Genomic DNA, 18,792 nt, shown 5'->3' on the forward strand with positions numbered 1-18,792 from the left:
TGATCAGTAGAGGCTGGAGCCAGACAGCTTTGATCTAGATCCCACCTCTGCCACTTAGCTGCAGTGTGGACTTTGGTGTATTACTTACGTTCTTTGTACCTTAGTGTTCTCATCTATCATTTGGTCATAATAGTATTAATACCTACCACAAAGTGTTGTTAAGAGGCATAAGTAAATTAATATATTTTAAATACTGTAACTGTGCTTGGCACAAAGCTTATTATACTCATTGTTATCACAATATAAACATATGCTTTTTCAAAGTAATTGAATGTTTAGTTTTGATTGTTGACTTCAAAAAAGCCATCATTGTTTTCATGCCTTTAATATTTTATAGGATGAAATAGAAAGAAAGGGAAGTATTTTGGTGGATTTTAAAGAACTGACAAAAGACGATGAAATGACTAAACTGGTACCAACTATAGCAAATGAGTTAAGGGATACACCTGAGAAAACTTTGGCTTGCATGGGTCTGGCAATACATCAGGTAAATATTTTTGTGTTGACTTTTGTCAAAATTTTAAAGGAAGACTTTGCAGTAACAGTACCTTCCCTAACAGGTAGTTTTTAGCCAACTAGAACTGAAGAATTTCAATCCTGTCCTGAAAGATAGCATTCATTCTATATACAACAGCTTATCTAAATATAACATTTATTTTAATTTACTTGAATTAGTTTAGTCTGTTAAAGATAATACAGGAATTGAAGAGCTCCTTGAAAAAATCTCATAAGGAAGATAAGACAAGGATCATGTTGTTATCAGTTATGAACTTGGAAAACAACCTCAGGTTTAGGTTGTGTGGCATGGGGCAAGACTTAATCTCCCTGAGTGTCCCCATATATAAATGGAAAATAATATATGCTGTGCCTGTTTTTCTCAGGGTCAGTTGACACAACATATGTGACAGTATTATTTAGGCTGACAAATAGATAAATGCTTCTAGGTAAAGAGTTGTAAATCTCACAACAGGAACAGATAAAATACTGGGTGCATTCAGAAAAAGTAAGACTATCGGGGAGGAATGGGAAGAGGTCAGAGGAAGACTTTGTAGAGATGCTAGGGTTATTATGGGTCTTAAAGGGGTTCTGAGAATTAGACATAGGCCAGAGGAGGTAATGGTATCCAGGCACAAGGAATAGTTAATTACAAAGATGTGTACATTGCTGGTAACCTGAGACAGGAAACCTTGGTGTTGTCTCCAGACTCATCTCACTCATTAGTTCTCCATATCCAAGTCACCACATTCTTTCATTCCTGTTTCTAAAACATCTCTTAAATCCATCTCTTTTCCACCCTTACTGGCCCTCCACCCTTCTTAAACCTTCATTATCTTTCCTAAATTGTTGCTATACTGGTGAAACATGATCTGTCTTCAGAAACTGGTGACTTCTTCCAAGTGAAATCCAAATCCTTTACATGGCGTTGAAGGCCTTCCATGATGTGGTTCATCTTCCTCCTCCACTTTCACTCACTACCCATTAAGCTAAGCTGAGCTCTCCCCAGAATTCTTTCAATACTCTGACCTCTTGCACATGCCGTCCCTTAACCATGGAATGCCCCTTGCATTGCATCCAGATTTTTGGGCCTAACTCCATTGTCTCTCATGTAAACCTTTCTCAGGACTGTTTTTCAAAACTTGCGTAGTATTTGTCTCTAAATCTTTATGGTCTTTATAACAATTAGAGCTATAGATGTGCATCTCATTTTCACTCTTAGATTGTCAGCATACTGCTTTGTACACAAGAGGATATTAAATATTTAATATCAAATGTCAAGGGAGTGGGTATTAGATATTTCAACAGTCATCTTTATTTTCTCTATCTTAATCACTGAATATAGAGAAGTATAAAATATGTATTCACCAGAGCCTGTTCAGACAGTAATAGCTTTGGAGACTACTGTAAGGCCTTTTAATATTAAGCTTACTTTGGACAGAAAGTAGCAGACAGGGATGCTGGAGTTTTCCAGTCCAGGGATGACAAAATCCCAGGTAAAACATAATCCACTATAAAATAAGTAGTCATAATTAAATATCAGAGTTTAAAAATAAATTAATGTTTATTTTTGAGAGAGAGACAGAGCACAAGCAGGGGAGGGGCAGAAAGAGAGGGAGACACAGAATCCAAAGCAGGCTCCGAGCTGTCAGCACAGAGCCTGACGTGGGGCTCAAACCCACAAATCATGAGATCATGACCTGAGCTGAAGTCGGATGCTTAACTGAACAAGCCACCCAGGAACCCCTTAAATATCAGAGTTTTAAAGGGCTATTAGAGTTCTGTTAATATTCTGTTCTGAACTGTTTATATTCATAAACTTCACATTTCTATAAAAGAGTTCTACTTCAAGAGTGTATTTTGTTTTCCAACTGTTTAGGTATTAACTAGGGACCTTGAAAGGCATGCAGCTGAATTACAAGCCCAAGAAGGATTGTCTAGGGATGGGGAAACAATGGTAAATGTGCCACACATTCATGCAAGGTAAGGATTTACCGGTATTAAAGTATTATTTAGAATCTGGCATGTAAGACTGTTTGAGATTGGAAACCTCATTTTATAAAACCAGAGAAATCAGTAAAAAAGGTTGAATTCTGTGCTATCTTATTATCAAACCCAAGTAAACTCACTCAGAATTCTTCAAAGAGGTCATGACAAAAATAAATTTCCCTGCCCAAATAAGGTGATTTCCCAACCTGTACATTCCTGTAAAAATTGATTTGGGATGTATACTTATCAAGATGCTGCTATTTAAATTAATAATCTATGTAATACAGTAAATGGTGTGATTATATTTTGTTGAAATTACTAGGTTTCTACTAGACACAGAACAAATGGAATTCTGTTTTTCTTTAATTCATCTTTATTTAAGATTTAAAATTCTCATTAGAAGAGCTGAATAAGGTAATCACTAGGGTTTTTCTTTTTCAGAATTTATAGAAGACACTTTGTAACAGTTCTTGAAAAAGAAGAAACTCAAGTCACTTTTTTTGTTGCCAAAATTTTCCTTTTGACAGTTTTTTCCTTTTTTCCCTTAGAGAATATCCAGTGGGACTAGAAGAAACGGGAACATTTAGCATTTTTTAATCTTTAAGAATGATTTAATTCTTCTGAAATTACTGATCTGTAGGGATGCTATGGTTGGAGAATTCCACAGTTGCTCCTAAAAGGAAGTTGTGAAGATACAGATAACTTCCACTATTGGCTTATTGTAAATTCATAGATAAATACATTCTTGTTTTTGTTTTTAGGGTCTATAACTATGAGCCCTTGACACAGCTCAAGAATGTCCGAGCAAACTACTATGGAAAATATATCGCTCTGCGAGGGACAGTGGTTCGTGTCAGTAACATAAAGCCTCTGTGCACTAAGATGGCTTTTCTTTGTGCTGCATGTGGAGAAGTTCAGGGTTTTCCTCTTCCAGATGGAAAATATAATCTTCCCACAAAGGTAGTATGTTATTTACCTACTTAATTATGTATCTTGGTAGAGAAGGCAAATCAGTTTACAGAAAACATTTCCCAGTGTTTCTGAGCACAGAGCTTATTCTTACTTATTTTCAGTTTTTAAATTATGAAATACTTCAGGGTACAGAAAATAAACCAATAAAGCATTCCTCTAATCATCACCCAGAATTTTACATATTGCCAGCTCCAGTTATATTTTTAAAGATCTAGAGCATTATGGATGTGATTAGTGTCTCTTTTGTGCCCCCTCGCTTCTACAATTCCCAGAGACAGTCATTATCCTAAAGTTAATGTGTATCCTTTCCATTCATATTTCTGTATTTTGACTTAATAGGTTTGACAATGATGTGTTCCTTTTATCTTTATTGACTTTAGACTATAGATTTTAAAGCCATGGAAAAGTCGAGAGAATAATATCTATAGAGCCACCATTATGAGTTGACAGATATTAATGTTTTGTGATTTAAGCTTAATTTTTTAAGCATAAAATACTAAGTATTAGAGTTAAAGTTGAAATCTCTCTATTGCCCTCCCCAGTTCCATTCACTTTTTTCATCCTTAGAGGCAGCCACTCTTTGGAAATAGGCATAAATTCTTCAAATCTGCATTCTTATACCTGACAATATGTGTAAGGTTTGTTTTGTGTGTGTTTATGTGAATGGTATATTGAATGTAACATTCTGCAACTTTTTTTTCACTTGGTTATTTTGGAGTTTACCTATCTTAACACATACCTAATTCTTTTATCTTTACCGTTGTGGAGTACCCCATTGAATGAATAGCGATTGTTTATCCATTCTCCTGGTGGACGTTTGTGTTGCTTCCGGTTTTTTACAACTACATACGATGCTGCAGAAAACATTCGTGTACATATCTCTGTAGCAGAGGAATTTCTCAGTTCTGGGATAAGCTTATTGTTAACTATTAGAGGTTGCCAAACGACTTGTCAGAGTGTTGGTCCCAGTTTACACCTCTGCTGGAGTGTTAAACAATTACCATTTCTCTGTATTTTCACTAACGCTTGGTATTATTAGCCTTTTTAAATGTTGTCATTCTGGTGGGGTAAATGGTATTTCATTTTTAATATGAATTTCTACTATTTCTGTTACAGTTGAACATCTTTTCACATCTTTATTGGCCATTCAGTTTCCTTCTTTATTGAATTTTCTGTTTATGTTTTCTGCTTATTTTTCTGTTTATACTATTGATAAGAGTTTTTTATTAATTCTAAGATAATAATCTTGATTATATACATTATAGATATCTTCTCCCAGTATTTGGTTTATCTTTTAACTTTGTGGTATATTTTTTGTTCTATAGTTTTAAATTTTGACAGGGCTAAAGTGATTTTTTTTTTTCCCTTATGACTTTTACTTTTTATGCCCTTCTTAAAAAGGCGTTCTTCACTCGAGCGTTATCATTTCTCTTACGTTCCCTTTTAATACTTTTAGGTCATATTTTTTATATTTAGATTTTTGTTCATCAGGAATTTAATCTTGGGAATGGCATAAAGCTAAGGATCTAATTTTATTCTTTTAGGTGAAAAGCCAGTTGTCACCATTTATTAATTAAGCCCTCTATTCCTACTGACGTGTATTGCTTCTTCTGTGGTTCACTGTGCTTTTATAGACATGTGACTCTTTCATTTCACTGGTCCTATCCCAGCTCTATACAATCTTACTTTTGCTGATCTCATTAAAACTTTTGATAAGGCAGGGAGACTTACCATACCTATTCTTATTTTCCAGGGTTGCCTCTACCAACCTTGGACTTTAATAAATTTAACATTTATTACATTTTTACACAAATTGAAATTTGTAGGATTTTCTTCTTTTACAAGAAGAACAAGATGTGTTAGATTCAGCTATTGGTTCTTTTTTAAAATATATTTTCTTAATATTTATTTATTTAGGTGGGGGGCATGTGCATGAGGAAAGGATGCACAGAGAGAGAGAGAGAGGGAGAGAATGAATGCTAAGCAGGCTCTGTGCTGTCAGTGCAGAGCCATAAATGGGGTTTGATCTCACGAATGATACAATCATCCTGAACTGAACTGAAATCAGGAGTTGATTGCTTAACCAAATGAGCCACCCAGGCACCCCTCAGCTATTGGTTCTGGGTAATCAGTGGTGTTGGTAAATGGGTGTCACCTACTATTTGTCTGGGCTTAAGGTTCAGGCTCTGCCTTTAGCTCTTAGGCCAAAATTTAAATGCTGATTTATTGGATATTTACCGTACACCACGTTTGGTCAAGATACTTCCATGCCCTCTAGTATCGTGGGTGGTAATGCTGACCTGTAGGATGAGCGCTAGTGTGAAGAGGTTCTGCTTGTGTCTGAACTTTGGTGAACTGAAGCACTCAGAAAAATTGCTGTTCCAGGAGATCCCTGTTTCAGTCACTATTACTGCATAACAAATCCCCCTAAAACTTAGTGGCTTAAAATAACAACAGTCATTTAATTACTTCTCGTGGTTTCTGTCAGTTCGAAAACTTAGTGGCTTAAAATGACAACAATCATTTAATTACTTCTCATGGTTTCTGTCAGTTCGAAGTTCAGAAGAACTGCTTGCTGGGTAGTTCTGCCCCTGGGTCTCTTATGGAGTTGTAGTCCAATGGTGGCTGGAGCTGAACAGCGAGGGGCTGCAGTGGCTGGGGACTGGGGTAGCTGGGGGCTGGCTGGGCATCTCTCCTCCAAGTGGTCTCTCCGGGCTGGTTTTGGTTTCTCACACAAAGTATGACAGCTTGGGATACTCATTCTACACACATGGCTGCTGACAGCTTCAAGAGACAGACATCTAGCTCTCAGGAAGAAATGGCTTTGGCTCTTTTGAGCTAGTCTTAGAAGTCAGGCAGCATCACTTCTATCACATTCTGTTGGTTACAAAGTGAGTCATAAGCCTGTCCAGATTCCAAAAAGGGGAAATTAGACTCCATCTCTTGATGGGGGAGTGGTAAGGTTCTAGAAAGGCTCTTGGAGAGATATTGTTGCAGTCATATTTGGAACTGGCCAATCTGTGGCACGATCTGTGAATTTATAAATGCATCTTGGGGTCCAAATAGCAAACAAGTGACTTGTAAAAACTTGAACACAACTCACATGGTGAAGACTGCCTTTGTGGTACAATAAACATTATATAAACAGAGCACAAGGAAGTGAGATAGGAGATCTAGGGATTAAGGAAGACCTAGGAAGCCTTTGGAAAAGGGGAGGATTAGGGCTGGGTACATGGGACTGCATGTGAGAGGGCATTCAAAGATCAGGAGGCTACATGGGCACAAAGGAAGGAAGGAATGCTTAGTGTGAGAGGCTTGTGAGGAGCCTTGCACACCCACAGCGGAAAGAATAAGAGCAGTAATCAAGAGGGACCAGCTGCAAAAGTACCTCAAAAGCTTGTGATACAGAATTGATACAGAAGGAAATAGAAAGTCATTAAGCTCTTAGTGCATTTTACTTTAACACCATCCTGAGACCAACTTAAAACAATGTTAAATGAAGCATTTTAACTTGAATTTTCCTGAGATGTGATTGTAGTTTATTAAAATCTGGATGTGAATTAATCTTGTTGCAGTGTCCTGTGCCCATATGTCGAGGGAGGTCATTCACTGCTCTCCGTAGCTCTCCTCTCACGGTTACGATGGACTGGCAGTCAATCAAGTAAGCAATCAGACTATTAAATAAAACACAAGTTTTAGATCTCTCATACTGCCAAGTAAATCTATAATATTCCTGTATTGTACTGTGATTCTTATCTGTAGGCAGTGATACAGTGTATAGTAAAAGATTTATTTCATTAAGAGTTTGTCTTGAAATGATAATTGCCTTTATTTGAAATTTGTTGTATATCAGATTCCAGAAAGGATTTAAAGTGCAAGTATCATATCCTTTTGCTATTGAGCAATAGTTCATTTTGTTTCTCATTTATGTGATTCATTGAACTGGATGTAAGCCATCAAAGCTATATAATTTTCTTTCCATAATGAGCTATGAAAGAAGCATTGTTTAGAAATTTAAAATAAAGAATCCCTTAGAAATGGCATGTTTCATGTTCTCACTATCCATGACACATTTTACTATAGGTTTTTATTTTTAAGCTGTTTTTTGCAGGGTGTGTGTGTGTGTGTGTGTGTGTGTGTGTGTGTGTGTGTGTAGGGGGGTATATTTTTAACCCAACAATTTATTCTATTTTATCTGGCTGTAGTCCCATACATAACTCATCCCTTGAAGTCAGAGTGCTACCCAGGAAACCTGGCTAAAACAGGAGAGAGATGGTTTTTTAAAAAAACTAAGAACCTAGAGAGAAGTGAGGTAGATTGCTACCAAGCCCTGTCCTAACTTTACCTCCTTCTGTTCTCTAAAAACTAAGACCAATATGTACAATAATTAACTGTATACTATGTTGAGATCTTCACAAACACACTTTTACAGAAGAAAGGCTTAAAAATTTTTTTTTACATTTTATTTTTTTAATGTTTGTTTATTTTTGAGAAAGACAGAATGTGAGTCGGGGAGGGGCAGAGAGAGAGAGGGAGACACAGAATCCAAAGCAGGCTCCAGGCTCTGAGCTGTCAGCACAGAGCCCGACGTGGGGCTTGAACCCACAAATTGTGAGATCATGACCTGAGCCAATGTCAGATACTTAACTGAATGAGCCACCCAGGCGCCTCTAGATTTTATTTTTAAAAAGTTTAATTCCAGCATTGGTAACATACAGTGTTATATTAGTTAGTTAGTATATATTAGTGATTGCTCGGCACTCATCACGAGAAGTGTGCTGTTAATCACCTTCACCTATTTCACCCATCCCCCAAATCCCCTCCCCTCTGGTAGTCAACAATTCTTTGGAGTTAGGAGTCTGGATTTTGGATTGTCCCTTTTTTTCTTTATTCATTCCCCTCCCCCCCCACCCCACCACCCCCCCCCCACCCCGTATTCTACATATGTGTGGTATTTGTCTTTCTCTGATTGACTTATTTCACTTAGCATTATACCCTCTAGCTCCATCCATGCTGTTGCAAATGGCAAGAATTCATTCTTTTTTATGGCTGTATTTAAGACTCTTGAATGTGATCTTGTGCTCTTTCAGTGTACAGATGTGCAAAGAAAGTCTGTAGGACTTTCACCACTGAGGGGGTAATGAGGGCCTCAGAGGAGCTCTAAGGTTCATAATAGGTGCACACAAGATCCAGGGTAATTTAATTATTTGAACAAAGTCTCTCTGCTTTCTGGTAAAAATAGCAGACAAGAAAATAGGCTTAAATATTTTAATTAGGTTTGAATGATGATCTCTTGATATTAGGAAATCAAACTTAGAGAGGGATGCCATTTACATCCTTTTCTTGAATTTTTAAAAGTAAGATGTTGCTAAAGTTCATTTTGAATGAGTTATAGTAAAAATTTATTAGTATGATATTAACTTACATTATTGTTTTATTCTGTCAACATGTAGATCTATAAAATGAATATCTGCCCTAAGCTCTTCCTGCCATTAATAGTAAATTCAATTTCATTTTTTCTGAAACTTAGCTTGGGATGACCATAAAGAATTAAATTATTGTTTCTGAGCTAGTCATTGAAATATCTGAATGAATCAAGGTGAAAGCCTTACAAAGGCCTTGCTATTGAAACAGTCCCAGTTCTGGGGGTTTATCTGTTGAAAACAGTCACAGTATGTGAAGAAATAGCTTGCTGAAAGTATGTTTTCATAGTGTTGATTTTTTTTTTTAATCGGGAGCCGCCTAAACATCTGAAGAAAATATTATAAATAAGAGGGTACAGAGGATTATTGTATAACCATTAACTGATGTTGCAGGAGAATATTTTGAAATGACATCAAAAATGTTTACAGTGTTTTTAGTAATAAAGCAGGTCACAGAATGTTATCTATTGTACATTACTGACTTTGCTTAAAAACATACACTGGTGAACTTTAGCCTCTACTACAAAGCTGTAATCATCAAGACAGCATGGTATTGGCACAAAAACAGACACATAGACCAATGGAATAGAACAGAGACCCCAGAATTGGACCCACAAATGTACGGCCAACTAATCTTTGACAAAGCAGGAAAGAGAATCCAATGGAAAAAGGACAGTCTCTTTAACAAATGTTGCTGGGAGAACTGGACAGCAACATGCAGAAGAATGAAACTAGACCACTTTCTTACACCATTCACAAAAATAAACTCAAAATGGATGAAGGACCTGAATGTGAGACAGGAAACCATCAAAACCCTGGAGGAAAAAGCAGGAAAAAACCTCTTTGACCTCAGCCACAGTAATTTCTTACTTGACACATCTCCAAAGGCAAAGGAATTAAAAGCAAAAATGAACTATTGGGGCCTCAGCAAGATGAAAAGCTTCTGCACTGCAAAGGAAACAATCAACTAAAAGGCAAACAATGGAATGGGAAAAGATATTTGCAAATGACATATTGGATAAAGGGCTAGTATCCAAAATCTATAAAGAAATAACCAAAGTCCAAACCCAAAAAACAAATAATCCAGTGAAGAAATGGACAGCAGACATGAATAGACACTTTTCTAAAGAAGACATCCAGATGGCCAACAGACACATGAAAAGATGCTCAACGTCACTCCCCATCAGGGAAATACAAATCAAAACCACACTGAAATACCACTTCACGCCAGTCAGAGTGGCTAAAATGAACAAATCAGGAGACTACAGATGCTGGAGAGGATGTGGAGAAACAGGAACCCTCTTGCACTGTTAATGGGCATGCAAACTGGTACAGCTGCTCTGGAAAACAGTGTGGACGTTCCTCAAAAAATTAAAAATAGATCTACCCTATTACCCACCAATAGCACTGCTAGGAATCTACCCAAGGGATACAGGAGTGCTGATGCATAAGGGCACTTGTACCCCAGTGTTTATGGCAGCACTTTCAACAATAGCCAAATTATGGAAAGAGCCTAAATGTCCTTCAACTGATGAATGGATAAAGAAGATGTGGTTTATATATACAATGGAATACTACTTGGTAATGAGATAGAATGAAATCTGGCCATTTGTAGCAATGTGGATGGAACTGGAGAATATTATGCTAAGTGAAGTAAGTCAGGCAGAGAAAGATACCACATGTTTTCACTCATAAGTGGATCCTGAGAAACTTAACAGAACCATGGGGGCGGGGAAGGGGGGAAAATGTTACAGAGAGGGAGGGAGGCAAATCAAAAGAGACTCTTAAATACAGAGAACAATCTGAGGGTTGATGGGGGGTGGGGGAGAGGGGAAAGTAGGTGATGGGCATTGAGGAGGGCACCTGTTGGGATGAGCACTGGGTATTGTATGGAAACCAATTTGACAATAAATTTCATATATTAAGAAAAAAAAAAGGAAACCAGTTTGACAATAAATTATATTTAATATAAAAAAAATAACACTGGTGAGAAATACAAACACATGTTGAGAGTATACTGTCTAGGAAGTAAGATTGGAGTAATTGTTATTTTCTTCTTTATGTTTATCTGTGTTTTAATAAGAAAAGTTTAAATGTCTAATTTTTTAGAGCAAGGCATCCTTAGCATGTTGTGTCATTCTGAGACTTCTCATTGCAGTCTGGTAGTGTTTGTGTATTGAGGGTGAAGGTGCAGGGTTGGTGGTGGTAAAGATGGAGGAGAATCCCGAGTAAGGGTCCTTGCTCTATTTTTATTAGGATCAGGAGGCTTACAAATGTGATGGGAGTGCACAGAGAGACAGTGAAATCATGAACATTAACTCATGGGCGTGAGAGAAATGGGGTTTTGAAGATATGCGGTGTTAGGGGTTTGGGCTAATACAAAACAAAATCCTGGCACCAGGCAGAAGGTTGTTTACAGTAGATGTGAGGCCCCACCTCTGTTTACCTAAACTTCTAGGGGACAAGAAAGACAGAGCATGCTACGTCAGGGTCAACAAGGCACCTCTCTTTAGCTAATTAGCTCCTGTCTGGGCAACTTCGCCCTGCAGCAGTCCATAGCCCTATTTACCAGTTTACCTAATTTGTTCCTTCCTTCCTGTGAAAGCAGCTTTCTGCTATTGTACTAAGTTGGGGGGGGGGGGCGTTTCCACTCTGAACACCTAATCTCTTTATTTTTTTAATTTTTTTATGTTTAAAGATTTTTTTTTTCAACGTTTATTTATTTTTGGGACAGAGAGAGACAGAGCGTGAACGGGGGAGGGGCAGAGAGAGAGGGAGACACAGAATCGGAAACAGGCTCCAGGCTCTGAGCCATCAGCCCAGAGCCTGACGCGGGGCTTGAACTCACGGACCGCAAGATCATGACCTGGCTGAAGTCGGATGCTTAACCGACTGCGCCACCCAGGTGCCCCAACACCTAATCTTTTTAACTCATCCTCACCCTGAGATTCCCTATTCCTATACCTTTGTCCTATATTGGGACCTTTGCCCCGCTTTACCTATACTGGGGCCTTTGCCCCGTTTACCTAATCTTATTTACCTAAATTGTTTACTCAAACTTGGGTGTGTACATCCTATGGATTTCTAATTCTTTATGCCTTGTTAACCTATCAGTGCAAGCTCAGGGAATTCCTAAGCTTATTCCCCACAGTAAAAAGTAATGGTAAAAAGGGAATTTTAAAAGCAAGAGAAAACAAGACAGTTACATACAGAGGAAACCCCATAAGGTTATCAGCTGATTTTTCAACAGAAACTTTCCAGTCCTATCTTTTTTGAGAGCCACAATTCAACTCACTGTAATTATGAAAGAAGTTTGAGAATTAAAAATAATTGGTAGTAGCCCAAGTGTCCATTGATAGACGAATAGATAACAAAGATGTGGTGTGTGTGTGTGTGTGCGCGCGCGCGTGCGTGTATTTACTCATATAACGGTATGTTACTCAGCCATAAAAATGAATGAGATCTTGCCATTTGCAACAATATGGATAGATCTAGACGGTATAATGGTAATTGAAATAAGACAGAAAGAGAAATACCATATAATTTCCCTCATATGTGGAATTTAAGGAAGAAAAAAAAAAGAACAAAGGAAAAACAAGATAAACAAAAAAACAGACTCTTAACTGTAGGGAACAAACTGATGATTACCAAAAGGGAGGGAGGTAGGAAAATGGGTAAAATAGGTGACAAGGATTAAGAATATACTTAATCATGATGAGCACTGAGTAATGTATAGAATTGTTGAATCACTATATTGTATACCTGAAACTAATATAACACTGTGTTATAAATGTATGTTATCTATACTGGAATTGGCAGGGGGGTGGGGGGGGGGGTGGGGGGGGGTGGGGCCAGGAACATACCACAAATGCCAGCCTGACAAGTGTTGGGCTTTCAAAGCCATGGTCGGTTTAAAGCTTTTCCCATCATGTGCCAATAAAAATCCTATTGGCCCAGAAGATTTTATGAAGTCACTGTGGAAGCTGTCTAGATGGCCCTGTGGAACCAGAAAATACATGTGCCACTGGCTTCATCAAATGAGCCCCCTCAGTGGTCATTCCCAGGGCCTGGGAGGCCAAGTTGCACTTCCAGGGGCAGATACTGATTCAGTTGGTGAAAAGAAGACAGATAAGAGGCCCTGAGCTACTGGTCTCTTGCTGTACAATTAAACTGGAATATGAGTGTGGCAAAAAAAAAAAAAAAAAAAAAAAAAGTTTTAAGGTAATGCATGTAAATGTTTTTAAAAACTCAATCAATAGGGGTGCCTGGGTGACTCAGTTGGTTGAGCATTTGACTCTTGATTTCAGCCCAGGTCATTATCCCAGGGTTGTGGGATTGAGCCTCACATTGGGCTCCACACTGAGCGTGGAGTCTGCTTAAGATTCTCTCTCTCTCCCTCTGGCCCAATCCCCTGCTTGCATGCTCTTGCTCTCTCTAAAAAAACAAAAAACAGAAAACCTTCAATCAGTATAGAAGGCCACAGTTCCCACAGTTCCCAATTTCTCGTCTTATACAGAATTTAGATGACACCCTTGTATGCCTTCCTTCCTTCACTTTACTCACCCACTTTCTGTGAATCATGGACGTTAGAGACGATGTGCTTGCTTTTACTTCTCAGCTATGATGTTAATTTTACATTGTCAAGAGTTATTTCTGTTTTCCTATCATAACTGTCTTTTTTGTTTATAGTTTATATCTAACAAAAACAAGAGCATTTACATTTTTATGATCAACTTTGTTCAACAAAGAACCAAGGAAGGTGATCAAATGCTAAGAAAAGGAAATGTAATTTATATCACTGGGATGTGTTTTTCGTGTGTTCTGCCCCTTAAAGGAAATGATCCAAGCATCAAAATCAAAATGAATTCTCTTCCTTATATTCCCCTAAATTATCCCCTATTTTAATGTGCTTCATGTTTGGACTGTAACTTTGTTATTTAGCACTTTTGAAATCTTTTTGTCAATGGTGTTCTGAAGCAGTGAGAGTACATCTAAATGTGACTTCATCCTGTTTTCTCTGTTTATATATGTTTTTTCTTTTGACGCTCCCAATTAGATACATCCATTGGATTGTTCATCTGTCTTTTAACTTTTTCTCTTTTTAACTTTCATTTTCTAGTTTTCTTTGGCTTTTTCTGGTTTCTCTCCTACTAATATTTGATTTTTAGAAAACTATTTGTAATTTTCCTGATCTCACGCTTATTTTCCAGTAGGTGCCTTTTTATAGGTGCTTATTCTTGTTTTATGGTGTAAGATTTTCTCAAAAACCCTTAGGCAGCTTTTTGTTTGTTTCTAATGCTCTTCTCCTCCCTGAATTATTGCTGTTTCATGATGAAATATCTGATGAGCAATGAGATGTTAGTTGGAGTAGGTAGGGTGGGTTTCCTTTGCCATTTTGTGGATAGGAGTTTCTCCTCATGAGGCTTCCCCCCTGGATAAGAAGGTAGGGATTCCAACTAACAGATTTTACTATGTGAATGTGTTTTTGAATTGCAGTTGGGCTTCTCATATGCCAGAATAAGGAGGCTTTATTCTGGAACTCTGATACCCTCACTAGATGCCGTAGCTCCCCACACAGAGTAGATGGATCCATTTCTTTAGCACAGTGCTGTGGTTTTTGCCAAACAGTAAAGCCTGGTTTGCTGGGATGCCCTCATTCTTTCCCTACCCCCATCCACCCACCTACCAAAAAATTATCAACAGTTCTGTGACTTGTCTTTCAGTTGATTTTCCTGTTTCGTTTCAGCCATCCACTCCTACTCTCCATTCCTGCCGACTACAACCTAGAAGCCTCTCAAGGGCTCTGCTGAGAATATTGGCTCCCACTTCTCTTGTACCCTTGTAACTTTTTCCTGTGTGTATTCTGGACTTCATTTTGTTTTATCCATTAATACTTTCCCACTTGCTGTTTTCTAAAATTTCAAGATCTCTTGTTTATCAGTAACACCTCTGCACACCTAAAAACTTCTATTTATTTAATGATTGCCATTTTGGTGGACATTTTGGAGAGAGGCTAGGCAAGTGTATATACTCATCCCGCCATTCTTTTTAATTTTTTTTTTAAGTTTATTTTGAGAGAGAGAGAGAGAGAGAGAGCGAGCAGTGGAGGGGCAGGGAGAGAGGGAGAGAGAGAGAATCCCAAGCAAACTCCACACCAGCAGCACTGAGTGTGATTGGGGCTTGTGATCTGAACCGAAATCAAGGGATGCTTAACTGACTGAGCCACCCAGGTGTCCCTCATCCTGCCATTCTTAATTGGAAACAGCTGAATTAATTTTAGATACATTATTGAACTTTTTTTTTTATTTTTACTACTCTGCCCTTTAGCTCAGTACCTTGTGGATTCCAAATAGTTGACATGTTGAAGAAATGACTTAAAGTCAGTACATAAACTGAAAATTGTTTAACTTTTTAGAATCCAGGAGCTGATGTCTGACGATCAGCGAGAAGCTGGTCGGATTCCACGAACAATAGAGTGTGAACTTGTTCATGATCTTGTGGATAGCTGTGTCCCAGGAGACACAGTGACTATTACTGGAGTTGTCAAAGTCTCAAATGCTGAAGAAGGTATGGTATAACGCTTCTCATTTTGATTGTCCCTCAATAATTTGTTAGCAGTCATGTTTTTTCTTTTTAAGGTACTTTTGAATCTACACTAGTATAGGGAAGGCTTGTTTCTTACACAGGTGAAACTTTTCCTTCAAAATAAAGGTTTATTTGTAGCTTATTGTGCCTTTCTTTTACATGCTATTCAAGTCTTTGTAGGGAAAATGAAAATACCAATTATTGTACTTCATGCTTTGAAATTTACAGGTTCTCGAAATAAGAATGACAAATGCATGTTCCTTTTGTACATTGAAGCAAATTCTGTTAGCAATAGCAAAGGACAGAAAACAAAGACTTCTGAGGATGGGTGTAAGCATGGAGCACTGATGGAGTTTTCACTTAAAGACCTTTATGCCATCCAAGAGATTCAAGCTGAAGAAAACCTGTTTAAACTCATTGTCAAGTATGTATGAGGTTATCCGAAATTTTATTATGTATATGCACCATAGGGGTGCTCTTGGCTACTAGTAAGAAAAAAACTAGTCAAAATGGTTGCAAATTACAATTCACAGGTCAAATCCAGCTAACTGCCAATTTTCATATGGCCCATAAGCTAAGAATGGTTTCTGTATTTTGTAATGGCTGAAAAAAAAAGAATATTTCATGACACACAAAATTATATGAAATTCAAATTTCACTGCCTGTAACTAAACTTTTATTGGAACACAGCCAGAGTCATTCATTTATGTAGAGTCTGGCTGCTCTCCAGCTGCAATGACAGAGCTGAGTAGTTGTAACAGAGAATGGCTCACAGATATTTACTGTCTGTTCCTCTGTAGAAAAGTTTGCTGATTTCTAGTTTTATCCATAAAGAAAATTTACTATCTCACACAGGAAGTTAGATACTCAACAGAAGAGTGATGGGACTATGAATTCCAGTCACTTCAATTAGTGGTATGTCAGGGGTTGTTTGTTTACTTTTAAAAAGGAAGAAAGATATCACAGTAGAAGTCACTTACTTCAATAAGTATTTCATAATATTCTTTTATTTCCATGTTTTTGCCATGTAGTAGAGAAGAAGCAAAGTAGAGGCATTTTTGCTTTAGTGGTTAAGAGGTTTTTTTGTTTTGTTTTTTTTTAAGATAAATCTAAGTTAGAATCCTTCTTCAACCACTTAACTTCCAGTGTGGTTGGAAGCATGTTACTTCTTATCTCCTTGATTTTTATCTCCCTAAAATAGAAATAATAATTCCTGTCTCAGAAGGTTGTACCAAAGATTAAATGAAATTCAATAATATATTTAATTTAATTAACACAACATGCTGTTATTTTAAAACATTGACAATTTTTTGGACAATTTTGAAGAAACAGAAGAAACAAGAGAGACTGAAAATTGGATATACCTAAGGGTGGTGAAGATCTGAGGTTTTGAAATGCATTGCATTTTCCTTCACCTAGGCTTGGGACACTTTTTAGAGAATTTGACTCTTTTTGCCTTGAGTATGTTAATTAACCGACTAAGAAAAGTATGCAGTTCCTCAGGGGATTCTTTGTCCCTAAACCCTCAGAGACTTCCTGTGAATGGGTAGCCATCCAGACCCACCCTGGGAGAGGAGGTACTCTGAGCTGAAGTGGGGGTGTGATCTGCGGATCAGTGACTGTGGTGTGTGGGCTGTGAGCAGACGGGGAGGAGTAACCTGGTTGAAGATCAAAACGCCTCTTCAATTGGTTCCTCTTACCCATTATAAATAAGAACAAATGTTTGCAGTGGTCCTTCTGCTATACTTAACTTACAGAAAGGTTTTCTTCCCACAGGTTGCTTTTACCCTTCAGTTCTAAATTTGTAATTTCAGCATCAAAAACCAGAAGTTTTCATTTGTTAACCTTGCAGGGGTTGACAAATTAGGCAGGCTACCTGGTTTCTGTAAACAAAGTTTTACTGGAACACATCCCTGTCCATTCATCTACACATTGCTTTCACACAAGTTGAGTCGTTGTGACCCAGACAGTAAAATTGAAAAGATACAGTTTCTGGTCCTTTAAGGAAAAGTTTGTCTACCTTCGTTAGAGTAACAAGTAGAAGACCATGAAAGCAGAATGCAGAAGACAGTGGAAGGTTATGTTTTAGTTTAGGTTCCTTCAGAAGCAATGATTTGGGTAAGCATTTATTTGGGAGGTGATCCCCAGAAATACTGGTAAGGGAATGGGGGAGTGAGAGAAAGGATGGTAGTGTATGGTTTCTCAATGAGGAGGTTACTATAAGCATCCGGGGCTTAATCCTCTTGAGACCTCGAGAGACTAGAATGTGTAGAACTAGCCTCAGTATTTTTCTATCCAAGGGCCTAGATTTGGGGCTACTCTTGGAACATTCTATAACCCAGCACTTTCAGCCTGTCCAGCCTGCCTGCTGCTGATGCTTCTGCAGCCAGAGAAAGCCCTTCAGCAGACAGGTGGAGGTGTGTGGTCAGAAGCTAGCAGTAATTATGTGGGAACATGCTTAACAGTGAGCACCAGGGGGATGTGGCAGGACAGCAACTTCTGTGTTTACATGTATTAAAAGGGATAATGATTTATACTTAACTCCTGGTTACATCTCTTCCACTCTGGCCTTTTCTGTGTGACCCTTGTTTTTACAGTTGGTAAATGTGAATATACCTCTTTGTAGTCATATATGGTCTTATTCTGATCCTTTGAGTTGAGCTGAAAAAATGAAATTTTATCTCCTCTTAAAGTATTATTTACTCAATTCACCCATCAGTCTTCTTTCTGTGACTTGGCTACACAGCTGCCTATTCGTGTAAAATGCAATATAATTCTGTATCCTAAAGTAGAAGACCATGATTATGATGTATTAAAGGCTGGAGATGGATCAACCATATATTTGGTTACTTTAAAATACTTTGCGGGGTGCCTGGGTAGCTCAGTTGGTTAAGTGTCCAACTCTTGATTTCAGCCCAGGTCATGATCTCATGGTTCTAAGATCAAGCCTGCATTGGGCTCTATGCTGGGCATGGAGCCTGCCTGAGATTCTTTCTCTCCTTCCCCAACTGCCCCTCCCCTCCTTGCACACACACTCTCTCAAAAAAATAATAAATACAATAAAAATATATTTAAAAAAATAAATGCTTTGCAAGTATCCTGTCTCCCTTACAGAGGCACAGTTTTTAAAGCATTCTTCCCTTTATGGATTAACCAAGAACTTTGAGAAATTTACTGGTAGAATAAAATGTCTTGGGTTGTTTGAGGGATGTAAACTATATGTTTGTCTTTATTTTTTTATGCTAAATAAACCAAGTTAAGCAAGTTGTAAAGTAGATCCTCTAATGGATTGATGAAGTGAAAATAAGAATTTCTAAGTTGTATTTTG

At 37.8% G+C, this 18,792-nt stretch overlaps 1 protein-coding gene across 6 annotated transcripts in view; it reads left to right on the forward strand.

Annotated features, from left to right (window-relative positions):
• MCM8 (minichromosome maintenance 8 homologous recombination repair factor) overlaps nt 1-18,792 on the forward strand; it is a 45,429-nt gene that overhangs the window by 8,889 nt on the left and 17,748 nt on the right. For all 6 annotated transcript variants that reach the window (XR_007150757.1, XR_007150758.1, XM_047851872.1 and 3 more), the window contains exons 5-10: nt 338-487; nt 2,375-2,478; nt 3,246-3,444; nt 7,032-7,117; nt 15,295-15,446; nt 15,693-15,888. Coding sequence is in view for 4 of the 6 variants with exons in the window: in XM_047851872.1 (XP_047707828.1) it covers nt 338-487; nt 2,375-2,478; nt 3,246-3,444; nt 7,032-7,117; nt 15,295-15,446; nt 15,693-15,888 (887 nt within the window). In the remaining 2 variants the exon portion in view is untranslated. The remainder of the gene's footprint in view (nt 1-337; nt 488-2,374; nt 2,479-3,245; nt 3,445-7,031; nt 7,118-15,294; nt 15,447-15,692; nt 15,889-18,792) is intronic.

This window comes from Prionailurus viverrinus, chromosome A3 (genome assembly GCF_022837055.1).
Source record: "Prionailurus viverrinus isolate Anna chromosome A3, UM_Priviv_1.0, whole genome shotgun sequence".
Classification (NCBI taxonomy): domain Eukaryota; kingdom Metazoa; phylum Chordata; class Mammalia; order Carnivora; family Felidae; genus Prionailurus; species Prionailurus viverrinus.